Source organism: Urocitellus parryii, chromosome 9 (assembly GCF_045843805.1).
Source record: "Urocitellus parryii isolate mUroPar1 chromosome 9, mUroPar1.hap1, whole genome shotgun sequence".
NCBI classification, from domain to species: Eukaryota; Metazoa; Chordata; class Mammalia; order Rodentia; family Sciuridae; genus Urocitellus; species Urocitellus parryii.
Genome location: NC_135539.1, coordinates 28,540,388 through 28,564,095, shown reverse-complemented (window position 1 = coordinate 28,564,095; position 23,708 = coordinate 28,540,388). Strand labels below are relative to the sequence as shown.

Here is a 23,708-nt window from a genome sequence, read left to right as displayed (position 1 = left end):
CAATCAGGCCTTGCTCGTTTCTGTATACGAACTTCATAGAATTTTGATCACAATGTGGCTCTAGATGTACATTCTGCTCTTTTCATTTAATATCATACCATAAGCATTTTTCCTACATCAGTGATCTTCCTAATTATCATTTGGGGCTGGAAAATTAAAGTTCACATTTTAAATTTTAGATGGTAGGACTAAATAAGATTGGAGTTTTCCTATAATAATAAAGTCAATCAAAAAATATCTGCATTCCACGTAGGTCATTTCTGCCTCCACCTCCCAGGTACTTCCCACAGATGCTGTGGTCTGACCCATCTGACAAAGCACTTAAAGAGCAGGAAGGGTGCCCAAAGCGCTCTACCTGTTCTGAAGTCGGCTTTTTGCTCAGATGAAGTCATTTGTGGCTGAGGCTTACAGGAAGGGCCTGGTCAATAGCCTTGCATTTACTGACCGCCACACACTAGGTGGGGTCAAGGTGTCTGACTATCTTGTGCTTTGGCTGTCAGCCCCGTGGAACCCAGAAGCGCTGTGGGTGTGTTAAGCTCTCCAGGTTACAAGAGGCAGCAACTCACGTTATCTCAGGAAACTGGAGGAAGCTGACAGGTATTTCAGCTATGTGCCGAGTGGCTGGGCTCCAGCAGCCCAGGCAGAGTGGGCAGTTGCCCCAGGAAGGGGCGGAGCTCCAGACCCACGCAGCCAGGGATTGGCAGAGACCTGACTAATCAGCCACCACTTGCCTCCTTTCCCAAATCTTATTTGTTGTTTCTTGTTTCTCTTCTGCTGACCCCACTAGAGGGAGGACAGGGCTTTGCTTTATTGCTCTTGCCCAGCATCTGGGTCACAAGCAGGTGCAACAAGGTGAGCAGTGAACCTATCAGCAGGTCGAAAGCCTCCCTCCCACCAGAATCCGCAGCATCAGGTTCACAGGGTCACCCTGGTGACTGCAGCTTTACCTTTGATCTAGCTCTCACTCCTGAGCGTCGGCCTGTAGGTCCAGCTGCCTCCTGAGCTTTCCGCTGGCACAACAGCGGGCACCTGCACCTATCCCGTGTGGCCCACAGAAGCCATCCCCTTCCAGCACCCTTTTCTATTGAACAGCACCTCCTGCCCTCATCTGTTCATGCCAGGGCATTCGGTCACCAAGTCTTGGCCATTCCACAAAGAATGTGTCTCGATTCCATTTCTGCTCCCATCCCAGCTCCTCCCCACACTCTACAGTCAGGCCAGAACTTGAGTCACTCTGCCCTCCTCCCATCGCCCGCCTGTCCCACCTTACATCTCCACTCGACTGTGCTCCCTGACACAGTGTACCCTGACCCCCTAGGTCTAGCCTAATCCACCCCAACACATATGTCTGTCTGTCTGTGTCTCTCTCTCTCTCTCTCTCTCTCTCTCTCTCTCTCTCTTAATCCACCCCAACACATAGGTGTCTCTCTCTCTCTCTCTCTCTCTCTCTCTCTCTCTCTCTCTCTCTCTCTCTCTCTCTTTCTCTCTCTTTCTCTCTCTCTCTCTCTCTCTCTCACACACACACACACACACACACACTCTGAGCCCAAGACCCTGTATTCACCACTATTGCAACTACATTCACAGGCTGCATAAGTGACATTTTGTTCAGCGATGGGCCACATACCTAACGGTGGCCCTGTAAGAATCAATCGGCGGGTGATGACCTGGCTGTCTTCGTTTGTGTTCATGCTCTGTCTTGTGTCCAGACTCTAAGGACACATTTCTCAGAATGCACCCCCCCATGAACACCCGACAGTGCCGAGGCAGCATGGTCCTGTCCCTCATCATGTCCCTCTTGTCTGTTCCAGTATTTGTCAAGCGAATGCATAAATTAGTGACCACACCTTCCTTTCAGCGCACTCTGGAGTTGTCTGGCGCGGCTTCACCTGACTGCCTGAGCCGCGTTCTGGAGGTGGGCACTCCCCTGAGGGCACGCCTAGCCCTGAGGAGCACTAGGCGATACCAGTTGCGAGGGAGCCAGACACACCCTCCATTGCTGTAGCAGCTGATAGCTCTGAGCCCTGTGCAGCCTTGGAGTCCCTCTGTGAGGATGACGTGCCCACGTGGACATTTACATGGCCCTTGGCACTCCAGCTCGTCCAGCCAGCACATGCCCTCCGAGGCCTTTGGTTCTGTGGCCAGTGCTCCGTGTCCAGCATCAGCATTCAGTGAACAGCCATCCTGCTGTCGTCCCGCCTCCTAAGCCTGAGCGTGGGATCTCCCTCCGCCTGCCCACCGCCCTCCTGCCACTCCCCTTCCATGGCCTGCTCGGCTAGTCCCAGGGAGAAAGCTGACACCGACGTGATGCTGCGCCTTCCCCATCCAGTGTTTCCCTGATCTCCTTAGTGTTCTGGGTAACATTTAGATACATAGTAGCATTGTACAGTCCTTGTCCTGACAGTCAAGATGGTTGAGATTGGTATTTCTGGTCTTTGTCTTTTGCCACCAGATCACTCCTCATTTCTTAATCAGTTTTGAGAATATTTTGACAGACATTTTTTGGGAAATATCCTCCTTTAGCCACACCACATTCTTCTTCCAAAGTGCCATGACCCTCGTCTCCCTGGTGTCACTGGGGCTGCCCCACAGAGACACAGCAGCTCAGGTCCCTGCCCTCAGGGACCTTCGAGTCTGGCAGGAGTGTGAGCATCAGTAAGTAATTACACCCCTGCACGGTGGCACACACCCGAAGTTCAGTTACCCAAGAGGCTGAAGCAGGGGGATCACTAGTTCAAGGCCAGCCTGGGCAACTTAGTCAGACCCTGTCTGGACAAATAAAAAGGACAGGGGATGTGGCTCGGTGACAAAGTGACTCTGGGTTCAATTCCCAGTGCTGGAAAAAACAACGTAATTACACAAACAATTGCTGAATTTTAGGTGTGAGAAGGCACAGCTGGCAAAGGCCACCCAGGAGAGAGGGCTGAATAAGGAGGGTGGAGCCAGGAGCAGCCACTGTGGAGTGGGCACCAAACACGGCCCAGAGAGAGCTACGGCGTGCGGAGCCTGCCGAGGAGGACCTGGCACACGGGGAGAACACAGGAGGAGAGGCCCCTGAGAGCCACAGGCTGCAGCATATCACTTGCCACAGCGGGGTGGGGGACACTCCTGCTGTGCGGATGGTCTGAGCAGGTGGAGGACCGCCTGGCTGCAGGGGATAGGTTAGTGAAAGCACTGGACACCTCCCAGCAGAAGCCAGTGCCGGGTTTAAAGCAGGACGTGGTTTGATCCGAGCTGTGCCTTGGCTGGATCATCCCACACCAGTTTGGACAAGAGATTAGAAAGGAGTGCGAGGTGACATGGGAGACTGGCAGAGGGAGGGTGGGGTGCTTGGTTTCAGTGGTGGAGGTGAAGTTGGCGAGAAGGAAACAGATCTTGGCTGTACGTAGGTGGGGGGACGTACTGACTGCCCGGACAGCTGTCTCGGGAGGTAGCTAAGGCAGTGCTGTTACCTCATCCAAAAAACTGTACTTGTTGGCCAGGTTCTACCTGGGAGACCAGCAAAAAATGTGGAGAATACATCTCCTGTTGCTGATTCTCTTCTCATTGCTCACTTGAACTTGGCCTTTGCTGTCGGTGCCACAGCCCCGCTGTGAGAGGGCAGTGTCAGGTTTAGATTCACAAAGAGAGTTCCGATTCTACCTCCCGACTTCAGAAGGCTCGTCTGTCTGTCTCCTCGTTGGCAGCCTGTATTTTATGCCTGCCATCAGCGTGTGCAGGTTACTGCGAACTTGCATACCCTTACTTTTTTATTTTAATATGCCCTAATTGAGATTTATGTTTGTGAACTTGATAATGAGGAAGAGCCTCATAGCTGTCTGACAACATCATGACCAGTAGGCTCCCTGGGTGAGGCAGTGCCCCTCTGTGGGGCGTCCCCTGCAGCTGGCTCCCTGATCAGGAGGCCAGCACCTCCATGTCAGACCACGTGATCCCCTGTGTGCAAGGAAAGGTCTGAAGTGACCTTCACACTTACTCTCACCACGCACCAGCCCCTGGACCGCACACCCAACAAGATACAGATGCAGATGAGACTTGGCTCGGTTCTCCCTAGAGTGCCACATGCAGGTGGGAACATAGTATTCTGTGCCTTTGAGACAATATTCCGCAGTTGTATTTTTAGGTAAAAATAGCCTTACTGGCATGATACAAGAAACAAATGTCTCTACTCTTAAAGCGTGACCCTCTCGGATAGCTGAAAATATTCTGGAATGACCTCCTTTTAAAGGTTCTGGCGTGGGTGGAATTTTACTGGGTTCTAAGCAGGATCATGGTGGCAGGCACACTCCACTCCTGGCTATTAGCCCCACACAGGCAACTTGCCCTGGCTCCTGATGTCTTCAGAAATTTTTTTTACCATGGGTCTGTATTTATTTCTAGAGTTGGGAGGGAGCAGCACAATTAGAAAATAATCAACTTGCAATCCAAGTTTCTGAATAGCTCCTGTTATGTATTATAGATTAGTGTGTGGCCAGCTGACTTTTTGTAGCTTACTTATAAATTTGTATAAGACATGAGTGACATTTCTGTCTCAGAAACATCTCAGTGGTGTATTTTTTAGAGTTCCTAGGCAGGAGAGAAAGACACAAAGTTGGCGGAGCCGCCACCGCATGTTGGTGCTGCAGATTGCACCTGCTGCGCTGGGTTGCGAAGCTTGCTGGGAGAATCTGCAGCGTGTGTGCCTCCTGGCCTCACTGTGGCCCCTCGCAAACGTCACCTCATTCCTCCAGACACAAACTCTTGGCACACAAAGGCAGCGCCTGCAAGGGTTTATTCTAAGATTCAAGAATTAGGATGCACTTTACCAGTGACACAAAATATTCATCAACTCATGAGACACTGCTTGAACCCAGAGTGTCACCACTGACTGGTCTTCCTTGATTATCCAGAGGATTCTGGCCTGTGCTTAGGAAATGGAGATGGACACTCTCAGGTTTTCAGAAGTCCCCAAAGATTTTTTTACTCCCTCCCCCTCACCTCTTTGGTGGTGCTGGGGATGGAACTCGGGGCCTTGTGTGTGCTGGGCGAGTGCTCTGCCGCTGAGCCACACCTCCAGCCTGGGAAACCCTTTTTTATTAAAAGAGAACTGGCTAAGAGGATTCCATTTGTAGGCCACAGTGTTCTCAGAACCTGCTCCGAGGTCCATGTTCCTGGGTGCTGGTGGAGGTTTTGATTTGCATTTAGAAAGGCTCTTCTCCCTGGGAGGATCCCTCCTGGCCCAGCATTTGAGGACTCAGAGGTAGCATGGAATGGTGTCCCTACTGAGAACTGCTTTTTGATGCTTTTCTACGAGAACAAAATAGCAAGATGGTCCTTTGAGGGTGTTACTCTCAGCGAGGACACGTTACAGGTTAAAATTAGAAACCCATCCCTTTCATTCTTTCTTTCCCCTCTGCCCTTGCCCAGGTCCCATAGCACAGCTACTGGGAAGGGTGATAAAATCCTGCGGCTGAGGTAGGAACACCCCTGGGATTCCGTACCCAGATTCCAATCAGGGTGCCCTGGAGACCTTCTCAAAAGGCTGCAGAAATGGGACTCTCCCATCCAGATTCCAGAGGGCACTCCAGTCCATGTATTCCAGGTCTCCTAGTGTTGGCAAACCAGGGTGGGTGCCCACGGCCCCTCCAGGGGTGCTCTGATGCCAGGGGCCTGAGATGGGCAGGATCCCCGTGGGAAACGTCCACTTTGCCTTCACAAGGTGTCTCCACTCACTTCATTAAGAATCTGCCACAGGGCCTGGGCTGTGGCTCAGTGGTGGAGCGTTTGCCTCGAATGTGCTAGGCCCTGGGTTCGATTCTCAGCACCACATAAAAACGAATAAAAGGAGGTATAAAAAATGTTGTATCTGTTTTAAAAAGAGAGAGAGAGAGAGAGAATCCTTGCAGACGCCTGTACAACTGGACAGGAGGAGGACGTGGGCTGTGGGCGGGGAGCAAGGCTTGGGGTTGTAGTAGACATTGGGCTGCCACCTGCCTTACCTGGGGGTCCTGGCCTGGGCCTGCAGCTGCCTCAGGGGACAAGGACAGTCGTGCTTTGCCCTAGCACCTGGGGGAATGGAAACCAGATGGAGGAGCCTGGCCACCCTCTTGGGGTCAGCACGCTCACCCGCGGCCACCAGGAGTCGGCCGTAGGCATGGGTGACGGAGTGGAAGCGGCAGGGTGAGTCCTGTTCCTGCCACAGCTCCGCGCGCTGCCCTTTCCAGGGTTCTCCCCAGGGTCCTCCTGCTGCCTCACCAGGGCAGAGCACGGGAGTGCCCTGCGTGGGGCCCAGGACTCCTTCCTGGGTGCCTGTGCCGAGGAACGGAGCTTCGTCCCCCGGGCTGTGGCCGGTGGTCCTGGCCGCGGTATCGAGACAGCTTTCATCAGCCCTCATCAGCATGCTAATTGCTGTATGACTAATTATGCCCTGAATTCCAGTTGATTTTCTTAATGAGACAGCTGGGTTAATTATGTAATCGTATGATTACATTAGCCTAGAGTGCCCTGGCGAGAAGGAGCGTCTGCCGCACTGTGATGTCATCACCCGATGGCTCAGAGGGCCGCGTTCACTGGGGCTGACGGCAGGGGCAGCCCTGGCGCCCCCGGGCTCCCTGTGCAGCTGGGAAGGGCTTTTCAGTCCTCACCACTCGAGGCCAAGCCCCTCACAGCCCCTCTCCTCCCACAGCCCCCGCCTGCCCGGCCAGAGCCAGGCCTGCCTGGGACGGGCAGCAGCGCCTCATTTGGGCAGTGGCTTTGGCCACACCTGCAGGCCGTAGCCTGGGTTCTTTTTTCTCCACTCACCTGACAGGCAGCTTGTGGGTAAGTCCCAGTGACACAGCTTCCAGGAGTGTCCCCATGCACGCCCTTCCCATCACTTCAGCCGCCACTGCCCTTGTCCTTCGTCTGCCTGGCCCACCTGCCCTCTGCCTCCTGTCCATTGGCCGGGCAGCCAGACCAGTCTGATGTCCAAATTGCTTTTGCTCACGTGCTGCAGGAGTAGAAGTGCTGGTTTCGCAGCCCCAGGCTGTGTAGCTACAGCGGTGCAGACACGGTGCAGACCAGCCTAGAGTAAAAGGCTGTGTGACAGGGAAAGGGGATTAGAATTATCTTATGAGCAATGCAAAAGGCTTTCTAGCTCTGTGAAAATTACCTCGCGTGTGTGTATTTTGGTTCATTCGGTGGTGCTGGGGTCAAGCCCAGGCTTTGGGCGTGCTGAGAAGTTTCGCTCCACTGAGCTACAGCCCAACCCTGAAAAGCGCAGGTCAACTTGATGAGAGACAGTTCACATGTGACACAACACGCCCATTTCCCATAGTGTGTAGTGTGACACCGTGACACCATGGGGCTCTGACAGTCAAGGCAAAGGACACTCTGTTGTCTTTCAACTGCCCTTATAACTCCGAGCCCCAGCAGCCGTGGTCTTGTTCTGTGAGTGTGGGTGGCTTTGTCCTTCCTGCAGCCTCATCTAAATGGAACCTGTACACTGTTGCTCCCCACTCACGATGGGGGGACCCCCACGCCCCACCACAGGCTGAAAGCACGAGAACAGCACCCCTGGCCTGCTGAACGCCACACGGGCTGGCCACAGCACCCAACCTAGGGTCCCTCCTGCAGCTGGTGGGTGTCCTGCTGCTGGTCCTGCTGCACAAGGGTGAGTGGAGCCCAACGGGCGCTGCAGCCTGGGCTCAGCGCGGGCCTCACCTGGCACGGTGGCCTTGGCCTTTCCCCCTGCTGCCGCCAGCTGGTCTCTGTCCGCACACGCGGCGGTGGCTCATCCACGCATCTTATTCCAGGTTTGTGGTTATTACAGATCAGCACAGCTAGCCAGTCTGCGCTGTCACGCGAACACCCTTCATTGCTTCCAGGCCAATACCTCAGGACTGCTCCCGCACAGGGTAGCTGCCCCTGAGCTTGTGAGAGATGCTGCACTGTGCTGGGCGCCAGCCACTCCTAATCTCAGCTACTGGGAGGCTGAGGCAGGAGGATCACAAATTCAAAGCTGGCCTCAGTGACTTAGCAAGACCCTGCCTCAAAATAGAATTTTAGAAAGCGCTGGGGGTGGTCTCAGTGGTAGAGCACCCGGTTCAATCCCAGTACCACCAGGAGAAAGGGGAAGGGAAGAGACGCCACACTGTTTTCCAGAGTGATTGTGACTTGGTGTCCCTCCACAAGGAACAGGCGAGTCCAGCTATGGCACGTCTTCTACTTCCTGATGTATTAGCTCACACTGGTGAGAATATTTTATTATGGTTTTAATTCATATTTTCCATCAACTAATGATGCTTAGTGATTTTTCATGTGCTTTTGGTCATTCATAGATCTTCATTTAGAACGTTTTCAGTTTTGCCCACTTTTTAAAAAATATTTATTTTTTTAGTTGTAGGTGGACACACAATACCTTTATTTTATTTTTGTGTGGTGCTGAGGATCAAGCCCAGTGCCTCACACATGCCAGGCGAGTGCGCTGCCACTGAGCCACAACCCAGCCCTCTTTGCCCATTTTTAAAGGGTTATTGTCTTATTTAGTTATAAATTTTTAATATATAGTCTACATAGAAATCTGCTGTTACATATATTTATTGCATATATTCTCTCTCAGTTATTTGAAGTTTTTTTTAATACATTATTTTTGTTGTTGTTTCTTGTTTTCTTTATGTTTGGAGGATAAGTTGCCTGCCCCAATGTCACGGTTATTTTCCCTCCTTCCTGTGTGTTTTATTTAGATCATTGTGTAGTTATCTTCACCTTCAGGGCTCTGGTGTTTTCTGAGTTAACTCCGTGTGTAGTGTGAGGTCAGGTGTGGACCCTGCCTTGTGTCACTGGTCTGTGCGTCTGTCCTTCTGCAGCGTCACACTTTGCTGGTGTCAGTGGCTTTCCACTCAGCACTCAATCTGATAATGTAAGTCCTTCATCTTTGATTGTCTTTTTCAATTTTGTTCTGGCTCCCTGAGTTTCAGGTTGTTGGTCTGGCCTGTCAGTGTTTGCAGACACACCTTCCTTGATTTTGATCAGGAATCTACCATATTTGTAGCTCAGCTGGAGGAAAATTGAGAACCATGGATTTTTCCCACCCAAATGTGGTACATGTGTTTAGGTCGCCATCCATTCCTCTCTGCGTTGATTCATCGTTTAACACACTGTTACAGGTGAATTAACACCTGGTGCACGTGTGCACACTGTCCCTTGGTAGGGCATGGTCTTGATCAATAGATAGTAAATGCCATTTTCTTTATATTTATTTTTCAATTGTTTGTTGCTTTATATGGGCATGTAATAAGTTTTTGCTTAATTTTGTATCTCTCACCATTTTATACTCCTTATTAGTTCTAGACGTTTATGGGATTTTTATAATTTCCCTAAGACGTTCTTTCTAGAATATTCCATCTGCCCTTGAAGAGCACGTGCCTCCTATGGTTATTGGGTGGAGTCTTGTCCGCCTCAGGTCCTGCTGGCCAACAGTGTTCTGGGCTTCGGCGTCCGTCTTCCTGGGGGGACTCCCAGTCTCTGGGGCAGTGCGTTATTCTCTTTTCTTGCTCTTTTGTGCTGGCCCCCTGAGTGCAGCAGGGGGGCCATACGCTCCCAGCGAGGAGAGGGGGGCTGAGGCCTCGCAGGGAAGCACCCCCTGAGCTGTAGATTTCCTTCTGGATGCCCTCTGTAGGTCGAGGAAACTCCCCTCCATTCCTCCCTTGCTGAGTGTCTTTTCTCATGAATGGGTGTCATATTGAATCTTGTCATATTTTTCCCATGTCTGTGAGATCATGTAATTTTTCCCCTTTATTCTCTTCAATGGTGACCTGGTTATGATGATATTATACTTTGTAAATTTTGCTGGAATTCATTTGCTAATACTTTACTAAGGATTTTTGCCTTTAAATCCATGAGCAATGTAAAACTGTAGTTTTACAGGTTTTTTTCCCTTTTATTGCCTTTATTGACCAGGAAGTACTGGACTCGTAAAATGCATTGGGACGTGCTCCCCTCGTCCAGTTGCTGGAAAGGCTGTGTGGGACGGCTGCTGTCTCTTTGGAAACTTCTCTAGTTCAACTTTTAAGCTATGTAGGCCTTGGATTTTGTTGCAATATTTTTAATTTCAAATTTACCTTCATTAACATTTATAGGACTGTCACTATCATATATAAGACTATTGACACATAGACTGTTTTTATTTCTTCTTGAATCAGTTTTGGTAAGTAGGAAATTGTTTAAAAGTTTTCTCTGAATTAGCAAATATATTGGCATCATATTATCAAATTTTGTCATCTTTATCTATGGAATGTGTGGTGACGTTCCTTCTTTCATTTCCTGGTCTTGGGATCTGTGACACCTCCCTATTTTTTCCCTTCATTGGCCTGGCTCGAAGCTCTTGCCAGCCACGGTGGCACATGCTTGTAACCCAGCTATTCAGGAGGCTGAGACGGGAGGATCACAAGTTTGAGGACAGCCAGGGCCAATATACCAAGACCCTGTCTTTAAATTTTTTTTTTTTTTTGAAAACTGCCTGGCCATGTGGCTCAGAGTCAGAATGTTTCTGGGTTCAGTCACGGCACAGATTCAAATTGTGATGTGCACACAGGAATATGGCATAGTGAATCCTACTGTTATGTGTGGTTACAATGCACCAATTTAAAAAAAGAAGTCATACTCAACAAAAATCCTGCTACTGTGTGCTCTGATTTCTCTTTCCCTTATTTTCAGTCCTACTGTGTTCTGTTCACATCTGCTCATTTCTGCTTACTTTAGATTTAATTTGTTCTTCCCTACCCCCACCCACAGCTCAGGGAGGAACCCAGGGTCACATACATGCTAGGCAGAGCTCTACCACTGAGCCACATCCCCAGCCTTTTTAATTTTATTTGGAACAGTGTCTTGCTAACTTGCTACGCCTGTCCTTGATTTAGAGATCCTCCTGCCTCAGCCTCCCATATTGCCAAGATTACAGGCAATTGCTGCTATGCCCAGCTTTTCTATTTTTATGTTAAAATGGAGGCTTGGGGGCATTCTTTATTCCATTGTGATCAGAGAATATGCTTTATAGGAGTTTTGCTCTATAAAATTTATCAAAACTTGTTTCGTAATTGTTCTCTATTGGTACTCTGTGTGGGCTTGAAGGAAGCATGTTCTGTGGCGTTGAGTGGGTATTGTGTCAAAGCCAGGCCGAGTCGCTGGATGGTTTTCTTTGAGTCTTTTGTATCCAACTGTGTTATTTATTGATGGGAAAGAAGTTCTGAAGTCTTTGACCACTATTGTGGGCTTTTCTTTTTCCCCTGTCAGTTCTGTCTGCCTTAGATTCATGGATTTTGAAGCTTTGTTTTGAGCTGTAGACACCTTTAGGGTCATCGTGTCTGCTCGCTGACTTGATTCTTCTGGGTTGATGTGGCGATCTTCATATCACCTAGTGTTCCTTGTCCTGAAGTTTCTGGGTCGGATTTTATCTCAGGCATGCCAGCTTTCTTTTGATGCGTGTTTCGTGTTGCATCTCTCTCTGACCCTTTACTATTAACCCATGTCTTGACATTTACGTCACATCTCTTGTAAACAGTCACACCCTGCCTTACCGACCCATCCTGAATTAGATGAATTTTGCAGCAGACCTTCATTTGCTCCACCTCTGTCCTTACCTGTTGTGACTCATTTTACTTTTACGTATCTCATAATCCTGCAGTGCATTATTACTACTTTTACTTTAGTCAACTATCTTTTAAGGAAATTCAAGCGAGAAAATAGTGCTTTATCTTTACCCCTGTGTTTGCTATTTCCCGTGTTGTCCGAGCCTTTGTGGAGACCCAGGCCCCACCTGGCCTCGTTCCCCTTCAGTCTGCGGAGTCTTTTAACGTGAGCCAGGTGCTGCAGGTGCCCTACCAGGGAATTCGTACTCTTTTGTTCAGCTGGGAAAGAGAAATCTCTACCTTGCCCTCATCTGAAAGGACACGTTTGTTGGGTATAAAATAGCTGGTGGTTTTTGTTTTTGTAACTATTTCTGTCAGGAGATCTCCAGTTATTTTTTTTCTTTTTCCTGAACATAATTAATCATCTTCTCTCTGCTTGACAAGATTGTAGGTTTTTATTCTTGTTTTCAGCAACTCCGTGTGCTTATTGGTATTTAACCTTTTTGTACTTCTATTCAGACAGCTTGTATAACTGTCTGAATTCACTGTTTTTTTTCCCCACCTACATTCCTAATCTATTATTAGTCAATTTAATCAATTTTTTATTAAGATTTTTGTATTTCAAGTTTAGAATTCCATTTAAATAAAATTTTTATTTAAACTTAATTTTATTTAAATTTTTAAATAATTTTTATTTAAATTCCACTTAAATACAAATTCATATTTTTATTTCCATCCTTGGCATGCTTATAACAACTGTGCTAGTCTTTGTCTCCAAAGTCTAGATTGAGTGCTTTTCAAATTTTGTCTCCCCAATTAGGTTATAAGCTATCACTCTGGATTTAATTTTAGTGGTTACTTTAGGGTGATTGGATTTGTATTTTGCAACTTGTATATGAATTAGGAAAATGTATTTGTTGAAACTCAACTGATAAATTTTCATTTTCTCTGATATTCAATTTTTCCTTCTAACTGTTCAGAACTGTTGCTTATCTTATTTTAATTTGTTATTTAAATGATTTGGAACTTTTTTGGGCAAGCGTTTGTCTGTTCCCCTCTGTCTGGTCGCCTCGGGTTCTGTTCCACTAGCCTGTTCCCCGTGACTGCCTGTTGTTCTGCACGTCATTTTCAGTGGGATGTGGGCACTGCTGTGTTGACTGTCTGGATTTCATTGTCTCTTAGTGACAGTGCTCAGGTTTGGGTAGCGCAGGTCAGCTTGATGATCCTGAGCCTTGTTTTTGGCTGTCGATGCTGGTTCTGGGCCACCCTTGGAGGTTCTGAGCCCCCCATTCTAGGGGGCCCTCTGGTGTCCTTACCGAGTGTCCTGCGCCGTCGAAAGCCCCTCCCCCTGGCTCTGTTGAACTCCGCAGTCTCCCAGGCCTCAAGTTCTGAAAGTTTTTCAGCTTAGACTTTCCTCGTGGTTCTTTGCTCAGCCTAGGATCCCCCCAGGTGTGTGCGCCTCAGCTGTAGCTCAGGATCACCTCCTGGGGACGCGTTCCTCCCTCTTGGTGCTGTGCCCCGCACATTCCCTTGTCGCAGCTTCTAACCTGCTCTGCCTCTCGTCCAGGGAGAGCTGCTGGTTGTCCTGGTCCCCTCCCAAAGCAGCTGTTCAGAAAGCACTTCCTGGCCGACAGCTGGTGGCTGAGGCTCTCGGTCACTTCACTCGGGCCACAGTCCTGCTCTGCCGGTCACGCGTTCTTTCCTGGGTTTTGCCCGGCTTTCTGGTTGTTGGTGGCCAGAGGGCAAGTCCAGGGCCAGGAATCGGTTGTGACTAGAAACGGAGTCTCCAGGTTTTGTGGATTTTGTTATAAAGGCCTGAAAAGTTAACTCCCAAAGACAAGTAAATCCAACCCAAAGAAGTTCATTATTGGCTTTGGTTACAACCTGATTTATATTTTCAAAACTTGTGTACAGTTAGGAAAAGTTACTTGTTGAAACTCTTACATTTTCATTTTCCCGATAGTCACTTTTTATTGCTACGCTGCTGTGGTTTTATATTAGTGACAAATGGTTTGAAGCCTCTTTGGCAAATGTCTAGTCAGGTTTGAGTTGGAAGACAACAGGTAGCACTTACTGAGTGCTGAGCGCTTCCCTGCTGGGCAGCTGTCCCTGTGAGTCCCCACCACAGCCTCACCATCTCGGCAGTTATTAGGCCACCCTGAAGTGAGTGGCTTGTCGGGGCGCACACGGGACGTCCAGCCCACGCTGAACCACTGTGCTGCCCTCTCCCAGGTGCAGCATGGGGTGTGAGACAGTTAATAGAGGATGACGTCACCTTTTCACATACAGGGACACGATGGTAGGGACATTTCCAAAATCTGCTCTTGAACTGTCATCACTATAGCTTGAGTTTCCTCCAAGGAAACTCCTGTTGAGGATTAAAACATCGTTTTTACTTTGGGGACTTCGTGTTGGTTTTTCATCATTGTCAGGCAGCATGTCACTGATGTGAGCCATTTGCCATCTGAGAACAAGGTAGCTAATTTGGAACATGTGGCTTTTGTTAAAGAAAATTATGGCGCTCATCTTTAAGCTTAAAACTCTTAACTACTTTGCCAGTGGAAAGCCAACCTTCTGTGGTCTAGAGTCCCACGGTGTCTCCTCACACCCGCCCGTCGCCTCACCCTGAGAGCCATCCATCTCCTGCCATGACTTCCCTGCTGGGTCCTTTGGCTCCTCAGACATTGCGTTTTCGGCCCCAGGGTTCATTCTGGCACTGCTTCACATCTTCAAGTTCTCTTCTCATTGTGATCATATTTTTCTTTACATCCTCGTGCACAGGCCTCCTCCCTCTGACCTTTTCCTATATCAGTCCCTCCACAGCAGCCACCCTGGCTCCCTCTGTGCCTCGAATGTGCCACACTCCACTAACCACAGGGCCTTTGCACTGGCCGCTGTCTCTGCTTAGTTTGAATCTTCTTAAACAAGCTCCTCTTCAGCACCAGCTCTCCTTCCCGGCTCATCTCCTTGGAGCCTGGAGCCTTCCAGCCCGCTGTCCAGAACCCCGCCCCTCCCCAGTGACTCATATCCAGCTCCACTTCCTTCCTGCACACCTGGTAGTATATGGAGGTTTTCTGTCTTGTTGGTTTTGCTTCCTGTCTGTCTCTCTCACTACATTAGAATGTCAAGCTTCCCCGCCCAGAATTTCACATGAGCTAGGTACATGCTCTACCACTGAGATGCATCCCCAGTCCCCAGGACAGGCCTGCTCACCACCATGTCCCCTTGGTGGCCAGGACAATGCTGACATCATAGAATGCACGTGGCCCAAGTTCTGTGTGCCTACGAGGGCAGGGGTGCCCAGGTGTCACCTCTGCCTAGAAGGAACCCTATTGGGGCTGCTGCTGGGTTCCCTGCCTTCAGTGGGGTGCTCTTGCCTTGCCTTCGTCATTTCTGCACCTGATCTACCTACTGTGGGCTGGTTCCTGCTGACTTGGCCAAGCGTCTGTCCCAGAGCCTAACCCAGGCCTTGCCCAGAGCAGAGTCGCTTCGGAAATGCTTGTTAAATTAGTACTTGGAGAGGCAGTGTGATTGAGCTGGCTGCTGGCTCGGGAAGCAGAGTTCCTAATTAGAGCTTTGCGTACCTGCTTGCCTGGCTGGCTTCGTTCCTCCCCTGTCCCTGGGGGAGATGCCAGCCCCTGACATTGCAGGGCCCTCCCCCAGCTTCTGCCCGAGAGGGCGGAATCAATGAAATCATGGTATGTGTCCTTAGCAAAGGTGCTGAATGAGTACAGGTGATGACATCGGTGGTGGTTATGATTATGCTGAGACCTGTGCTGCACAGGGGCCACAGAGCATTTCAGGAATTGATCGTCAGGTGACTGTAAAACACTTTGCAAGTTAGTCACATCAGGCGGATGGAGCTGGTGGCAAACTGCATGGAGTTGGAGGAGGCTGGGGGACAGGGCCTCGGGGGTCTGCACAGTCCTCTTTACGATGGATTTGTTCTCACCTGCTCCAGATGATTCCTAACCATGCTATTGAGATCGGAGGCTTGTGACATGCAGAAGAAGACCTAACGATACATTTAGGGGGTTAAATGGCATTGGAAATCATTAACGAGACAAAAAGCTATGATTTCCCCAGATTAACATGCAGGTTGGGGTTTGGCTGAAATTCATTGTTTTGGTCTCCAGCCCAAGCATGCTAGAGTCATTATATTGTCATGTGGTAAATTAGCTGTTCTTTAATACAAGTAATAAAAATTAAGCCTAAGAGCTACTTTAGCAACGCCTTTTACATATCCCAAAACAGTATTCAAATGCCGTCAGCATTTAGTCTTCAACTGCAATGAAGTTTGGAGCTGAACATTCAGTTCGTTCCCTGTTCTGTGACCGGCGTTGCTACTGAGGCATTAACCTCTAATAGGTTAAGTCAAATGTAGATGCCACAGTGAGTAATTAGGAGATTACCAGAATTTTCATTTACAGTACAACACTCTGAAAATTTGTCTCAAGGTCTAGTTGCCATTCACTTGGTAACACGTGACTTATTTTCATAGGTCCCCGATTCCTGGCTAAATTGCCCAGAAGCTATTTTTTCCCTTTGGAGCCAACACAGTGGGTCCTGTCTAGTTGAAAAGAACCGGCTGGAAATGTTGACAGGAAGGGGAAGGGCCTGCAGTGTGGGGGCTTAATTTTTTTAAATACCATCGATCCTAGCTGTCGTGGGGGAAAGCCCGTCTGAGTGGCCTGAGCCACGTACCCAGGCTGGCTCTGCTGTCCTTCCCTGACTGGGGACCAGTGCACACCCTAGGTCCAGGTGGAAGAGGCCGAGTCCTTCAGGTCATTTGCCCAGCTCCAGGCCATGGAGGGAGGGGAGGGGCGAAAGGTTATCCAGAGAGGAGCTGAAATTTTACAAAACAAAGAAAAACATCCCACCTGGCAGGTTTCGAGAATGCCATTTGTCTTGTTGTTACTACTCCTGCTTAGTAGAACCATGTCCCCGAAATAGCTTTTGAGTTCTAATTTAACATAAATATTTTAATGCTGATTAAAATAATCATGAAAAGTCATAAATGAGAAAGCCGTAGACATGCGCACGCGCAGGAGGAGTGCCCAGCGAGCGGGCAGGGCTGTGCGTGACGGGCAGTGCCAGGGGAAGCCCGCACGTGGCTCTCCTGGCCGGGCCTGCTGCTGTAAGCTCCGCAGGGACAGCGGCACCGCCGAGAGCTGCTGGCCCTGCTGGACGCGTTCACTGAGGCAGGAGACCCAGCCCTGGTTTCCAGGAACCAAGGGTGGTCTAAAAAATTAATGACTCTGGCATTTGAAAATTAAGCGAGGCCTTGAATATACACCCTTGTTGATCCGCCGAGCCCCGTGTTTAGCATTCCTCCACGGGAGACTAAATCTCCGCAGCCAGCTCACAAGTGACACTGGCGCCCAAGCCAGAAATAAGTTCAATAGTCTTTCCAGGCCCTGTGGATTTGGGTATTCTGCTCTGACGGAGCCTGAGAATCCTAAAGGAAGTGCCTCGCGGGTGCCCAGCAGGTGGATAATAATTGCTCTGTAGGCTGCAGAAGGAACCATGATTCTCAAACTGACAGAACCACATCTCTTGTCTGTCCATCTCGGGCTGTATCCGTGGTAAAGCCGAAGGCCACGAGTCAGCCCTGTAAATTGCACGTCTGCAATCTCCAATTTTGGATTAAAGTCCAGTGTTAAGGGAATTCATAGCGGATAGCATGTTCAGTTGGCCACAAGACCTTGCAGGCCTGGCCTGGATGCTTTTCTGCTCTGTCATGAGCTTGGTAGCCTCCCGGCTTCTGGACACTAGCCTGTAACAGGGTGGTGCTGGGTCACCAGCTGTGCTTCTGTAAGATCTCAGTCTTGGGATCAGCAGCTGCTCCCCCTGGCTCTTCCTGGCATCCTTCATTAGCAAAGCAGGACAGCCAGGAAGAGGGATCCTGTGCTGAAATAGGGTGGCCTCCCACAAAGCCTGGGGTTTCTCTCGTCTCTCGGTCACCTGGCCTGTGCCCACCAGCTAGCCAGGCAACTCTGGGCCCATGCCTCTGCATCCTGGACCTTTAGATTTAGCTTCTGTCCTACGTCTCTTTCCCAGTGTGGGGAGGCTCAGATGAGAAAGTGTCCATTACATTGTTCTACAATCCACGTGCCACTCTTGGAATACTAGGTGTGACTTCCATCTCCACGACAGTCCTCCAGGTTCAGCCATGTGTGGTGGGTTTTCCTGGGACTCCTTCCTTCACTGCCTGCATTTCCCTTCCTGTCAGATCAGAGTGAAGTTATCCCAGTGTCGCACCAGGCCAGAGGGTTGGCAGACACCAGTGAGTCCCACAGCTGTGCCCACCTGTCTTCATACCTTGACAGTCCTGGGGTGGCTCTTCCCTTGTGTCAAGCACTGAGAAGCCCCCCACCCTATCCCAGGCTGGAAGAGAAATGTCCCCAGGGGAGCCAGCAGTGGGGTCCTGCTGGGCGCCCTGGAGGCCTGCTCCAAGCCTCTGCTCCGGAGACCAGGCTCACGTGTGCTGTCCTCCTGTGCAGATCCCGTGCCAGCTCTGGACCTGGGGCAGCAGCTGCAGCTCAAAGTGCAACGCCTGCACGACATCGAAACAGAGAACCAGAAACTTAGGGAGACGCTCGAAGAATACAACAAGGAATTCGCCGAAGTGAAAAACCAAGGTTGGTGGGAGACGGGTTCATTGCTTGGCCTCCTTCTGTTTTCTCTTTTGCCTCCCATGCTGTTAAGACGCCTGTGGTTGTTATCCATGTCAGGAGGCCAGGGTGGGGCGAGAGCAGAATCGTTAAAGAGGGATAATGATGCTGCTTAGCTATTTAGAAGCTAAACTTCTCTCTGCCCAATAACTATGTATGATTTTATTGCCCTCAGCCTGGGCTGATCAGAATTCTTTGAAAATTCCTCTTGTACATCATGTGATACAATCTGCCTTTTAAAAGACTGATGTGTTGCCTCCGGGCGCCACCTGTCAGAGAGCCAGCTCATGATCAAAGGGTCACACACAGCAAGTCATTTAGTAATTGCCGCAGATCCATTACGTCTCCAGACGAGACGCATCCGCACAGGCTGCCGCTTACGCACGGCCTTCCTTGTGGGCCTCACCTATTCATTACGAATCTAATGAAAGAAAACAGCTCCTTGGTGTGGTTGCCCAGTGTCAGCACGGCAGACGGGGCAGAGGTGGCCTGGCTTTTCCTGTCAAGGAGGAACAAAGAAATCTTCCCTGTGCCTAAAACCCAGATGTGTGCAGAGTCCCAGAGCCTCCTGGCTTCCATGTCCCCTCTGGCAGCAGTTGCAAGTTTTCCACTAACTCCAAGTCACAGCTCAGCCTGTTTCTGCCTGGGGACGGCGTGAGGAGTCGGGTAGGAGAGGCAGCCCCCAGCGGCCCCTCTCAGCCTCCTGCTTGATAGGGTTAGGGTTAGGGCTGACGAAGGGCTAAGTGGTGAGCACTGGGGACAGCCCTGGGGGAGCTACCCACTGAAGGTCTCAGGAGAGACTGGGATGGTGTGGGAGGAGCACATGGACAGACAGGCCTGGGTCGTGAGGGCAGCGGCTACCATCCAGGTCTCTGCGTGTCCCACGGGCCTTGGTGTGCTCAGGCCCTCAGGCCAGCAGGGCCTCCTTGCTGGGGCCAAGGAACGGTTAGGGTGGTTGGGGGAACCAGACCAGCTCAGACCACACCCCAGACCCCACCCCAGTCTGGCTCAGGTGGGCCTTGGGGTCACAAAGGGACAGCTCTGTCCAGCTTGAAAGCAAGCATTGGGCTTAATAAGCTGGGATCCTTCTGAGAGAAGGTGCTCCCTTCCCCGAGTAGGAGTCATTTCTTGTCAGAATTACCCTGGTCCCAATGTGCAGGATAACCCTGTCCTTCTGGTCTGCCCGGAGGTGATGTCCCACGGCAAGGGCAGCCTTTTTATTTGTTCCCTCAGTGGCCTCTGGCGTCTAATTCCAACAGACCACTCTGGAGCCTCTCTTGTGTGCTGATGGGTGGCACCATAGGCGCCCAGGCCCTGTGGTTTGCCCTGCGCCTTGCCCTGTGTGGCGGTCATCCACTGCCAGGCGTCATAGGGTAGCCGGCCACCAGCCCCAAGAGCATGGAGTGCTCTCTCCCCGCAGCCCCTTTGAGAGCTTCATAAAATGAAATACAACATCCAAGCCCCAAGAATGGACGCTTCAGAGGCAGAGACCTGGTCGGGTCCCTTGGTTGTCACTGCCTAACCCTGTGGCCCTGGGAGGTGGCCCTACCTCGTCAGGAGCTGCCTTCTCAGGGGCAGCTCTCGTCCTCCCCACTTAGGGTGTTGGAGGAGTACCTGAGGGCGACTGGATCCTCAGCCAGCATCAGCTTCTTCTAGAACTTGCTTTGCCAGAAGTTCCCCCTTCTTCATTATTGATAAGGGATTTCCCTAATCTGGGGAAGGGCAGGGGGTCACTTCCTTCTTCTCTTCCCAGCCTGACTGATCATAATCTGGAAGGGCGGGGGTGCACCTAACTTGTTCCCTGTCAGAGCTTTTGAATGCTGGTCAAGTCAGAGCAGAACCGGGTGCATGGCACACATCTGCCGTCCCGGTGCAGGAGGGTCACGAGTCCAAGGCCAGCCTGGACAACTTAGTGAGGCCCTGTCTCAAAATAAAGTAAAAAGGGCTGGGATGTGGCTCAGTGGTAGAGCCCTTGCCTGTCACTCACAAGATTTGGGGCGTGAGCACAGCCAAAGAGGGTCCTTCTGCCAGCACCCTCTACCTGCTGCTAGGGAGCCTGGGGAGACGCCAGGGAACGCCCTGGACCTGGGTTGAGGCAGCAGCGGAGGGCCAGAGGCGACAGGATGAGATGCTCTTGGCCTGGGCTCTGCTGGTGGGTGAGCAGCCCCAGCAGCTCCAGGAGACCGCAGACTCCTCGGAAGGAGAACAGTTGTCACCAGGGCTGGCGGCAACAGGCACCAACCCTCACACCAGTGCTGCCTCCCGGATGCTCAGCCCACGCATTCCCATGGATGCCTGTGGGTGCAGGTGGGACCACGTCAGCCAGCTGTGGAAAGCCACCCCCTCGTGACTAAAGCTGAGGGCCCTCTGTGAAGAGAGGAAATTGGCCCTTCTCATCATGTCGACCCCCCGCAGGCCTTCCTTAGAGGAAGAAAAGAAAGCCAATGGCTCCATCAGACATTTGAGGGCAGAAACAGGGCACCCCCTTGGTGGGTCGTTTGGGGCCTGGAAGAATAGCTGTGTGAGGACAATACTGTGACACATCATTCTCGAGCCATACTGCCAGGCCAAGGTCAGGCGAGAACAGGTCACTTCCAGAGCGGACACCAGACAGGTCCACTCTGAAAATGCCTACTGTGTCCTTTCAAGCCCATGGTGTTTGTGACCATGTGAATACATGGCACTTCTGCCCGTAGCGCTGGGCTGGAAACACCTGTGCAGCACCCAGGCTGAGCACCCGACTCTGCAGGGTGCTGGGCGCACACACTCCACCCTGCCGAGATGGATCTGGAAAAGCAGGCAACGGTCCCCAAGAGCCCTACTCCCTTGGGACTGCAACCACAGTGCTGGCAAATCGAGGTGGGGAGGGACATCTGTAGAAGGACACCCATAGGTCTGAGTTAGGACCCTACTCCACTTGTCACACTTGCTTTAGTTTCCTCTTTGGGTAGTTAAAGGGACTATCAAGAGCTGTGTTGGGCTCAGCTTCCCCAGGTGGCCCTGCCGCTTAAGGGACTTGGCTCCTTCAGGCCCCCATGTGGCTGCCCAAGGCCCTGGCTCTCCTGCTGTGCTCCAGGGTACTTCCAGGCCACCACAGCACCTCAGCAGCCTGAGTGTCTTCCCCAGGCCCTGCGTCATCTGCTCTGCACACGCATCCACATCCACTTGGGTGGCGGGTGCCCTAGCACCCAACCCCAGGGCAGGTCCCCCAGCTGAAGAGACCGCACGGTACCCCTGACCGCCTGGAGCTCCCTGCTGACTGGCCTCCTTTCCACAGAGCCACCATGATGAACTTCTTTCTTTATAAGAAAGTCCTTAAACCCACACTAAAACTTTATTAATCTTCCCTCCGTGGAGGACTAATTTAAGACTCGTCAATAGGGCGATATCATATTTTACCATTGATTTCCCCTCTTTTCTTAAAATGCGCTAGAGAAACCAGAGCGCTCCTTCCCAGCAAAATCCATTGATCCTGCTCATCCCAAACACTGCGAGTTCAGCCCACGTTAGGGAGTGAAAGGTCTCCAAAGGGACTCTGGGCATTGATTTTGTGTCGGGGGACGAGCTGAAGTCTGGAGCGCGCCCGTCCTGCTGGTTCTCACCGTGGAGCCCGCTTCTCTTGTTGGAGTTTCTCTCTTTTCCTTTCTCTCTGCAGAGGTTACGATAAAAGCACTTAAAGAGAAAATCCGAGAATACGAGCAGACACTGAAGAGCCAGGCCGAGGCGATCGCGCTCGAGAAGGAACACAAGCTGCAGAATGATTTTGCCGAGAAGGAGAGGTGAGCATGGACCCGGCTCGCACGGCAGCCACCTTTACCCTTGACTGTGGCATGAGACAGTTTAAAAAATTCACCTGTGACATCAGCCCAGGGGATAAACAGGATCCTAACGGCTCAAAATTTTGCTTAAAAAAAGAAGCAGTCGGGTCCTGACTTTGTGGGGTGACCTTGAGTGTGACGAATCTGGCTTTTCCTAGTGGTGGGTGGCACCAGGAGATGGGGCCAGAGGATGAGCGCGAGGCATGTGTAGCTGACAAGGTGGCACCTGGTGGCTGAACCTGAGCTAGGTCCTTGCCATGACTGTCCTCCGTGGGGAAGGCCCTAGGCACACGTGAACTCCTCCTGCCCTCCTCAAAGAGGTGGGCACTTCACACCCTCCCTCTCCATGTCTCTCTCTCTCTCTCTCTCTCTCTCTCTCTCTCACACACACACACACACACACACACACACACACTGCCCTGGGCTTGTTGTTGTGGGCGTCCTGTTTGGCCTGTTTCATGACCTCGGTGCTTCGTAAATCAAGGACTTAATATGGGCAGAGCTTTCCTGATCCAAAAATCTGAAATGTTCCAAAATTCAGAACTCTTTAAGAACTGAAGAAGTCCAGGGACTTGGGGGACCAGGGTGTAGCGCAGTGGCAGGACACATGTTTACCCTGTGTAAGGTCCTGGGGTTTGATCCAGCTCAGAGTTTTGAATTAGGAATGTACATCCAGTAAAGTCTCTGCACATATCCACAAATCCCCAAAACTCCAAAGTCTGTCATGGGCCCAGGCATTTCTGAAAAGAGCTCCTCAGTCTCTGTTTGTAAAATACGTGGCCATATCCTCTAGCCATGTGCGTTCTAGATTTCCAGTGGCTCTCCGGGCCCAGGTTTCCTGTTGTGATGACTTAATGAAAGGTAGAGCGTTTCTAAAGCTGTAAGCACTGTTAAGCTGGTGGTTCCCCCTGTGTAAGTCATGTTTTTAAGAATTTTTGGGTTGTTATTGAATTTTAGCCCCAGCATAAAGAAATGTATATATCCATTAAACAGAGGTTCTAAGCTTACAGTTGCAAGTTGGAGACAGGCTGGGTCCCTGATGGCAGGTGGTCCTGTTGGGTGGAGTGTTTTCTGCTGGTTTTGTGCACCACCACACACACCCTACAGGACAGGCTCCATAAGATCGTAGATATCTGGGCTGGGTATGTAGCTCAGAAATAAAGCGTATGCTCAGAGTGCCCAGTGCTCCAGGTTCAGTACCCAATGCCACTCGGCACAAGGACGGTGGCGCACACCTGTGATCCCAGCAACTCTGGAGGCTGAGGCAGAAGGATTGCCAGTTCAACCCTGACCTTGGCAACTTAGCAAGACCCTGTCTCAAAGTAAAATACAAAATAAAAAGGGCTGGGTTGTGGCCCAGTGGTGGAGCACCACTGGAACCCCAGAAAAGGAAAGGAAAGGGGGGACAAACTCCCTATCTCACAGGAGCCGCCACAAAGGACTGTTAAACTGAGGTCACTTCAAAAAGAAGAAAAAATGGCAGTGTCCACTAGTCCCATGCCCACTCTGCCTCACAACTTTGCTAGCTGTTTGCAGTACATGTTTCCACAGAGTGACCAAGATGGGGCTGCGCCACACACTACCTTGTGTTGTTGTTGTTGTTGTTTTTTTTTTTTTTTTTTTTTTTTTAG

At 50.7% G+C, this 23,708-nt stretch overlaps 1 protein-coding gene across 8 annotated transcripts in view; it reads left to right on the top strand.

Moving 5' to 3' along the window:
- The window catches only part of Cux1 (cut like homeobox 1), a 317,234-nt gene that overhangs the window by 173,815 nt on the left and 119,711 nt on the right, over positions 1-23,708 (top strand). For all 8 annotated transcript variants that reach the window (XM_026396850.2, XM_026396849.2, XM_026396847.2 and 5 more), the window contains exons 5-6: positions 18,089-18,226; positions 21,915-22,038. In XM_026396850.2, coding sequence (XP_026252635.2) covers positions 18,089-18,226; positions 21,915-22,038 — 262 coding nt within the window. The remainder of the gene's footprint in view (positions 1-18,088; positions 18,227-21,914; positions 22,039-23,708) is intronic.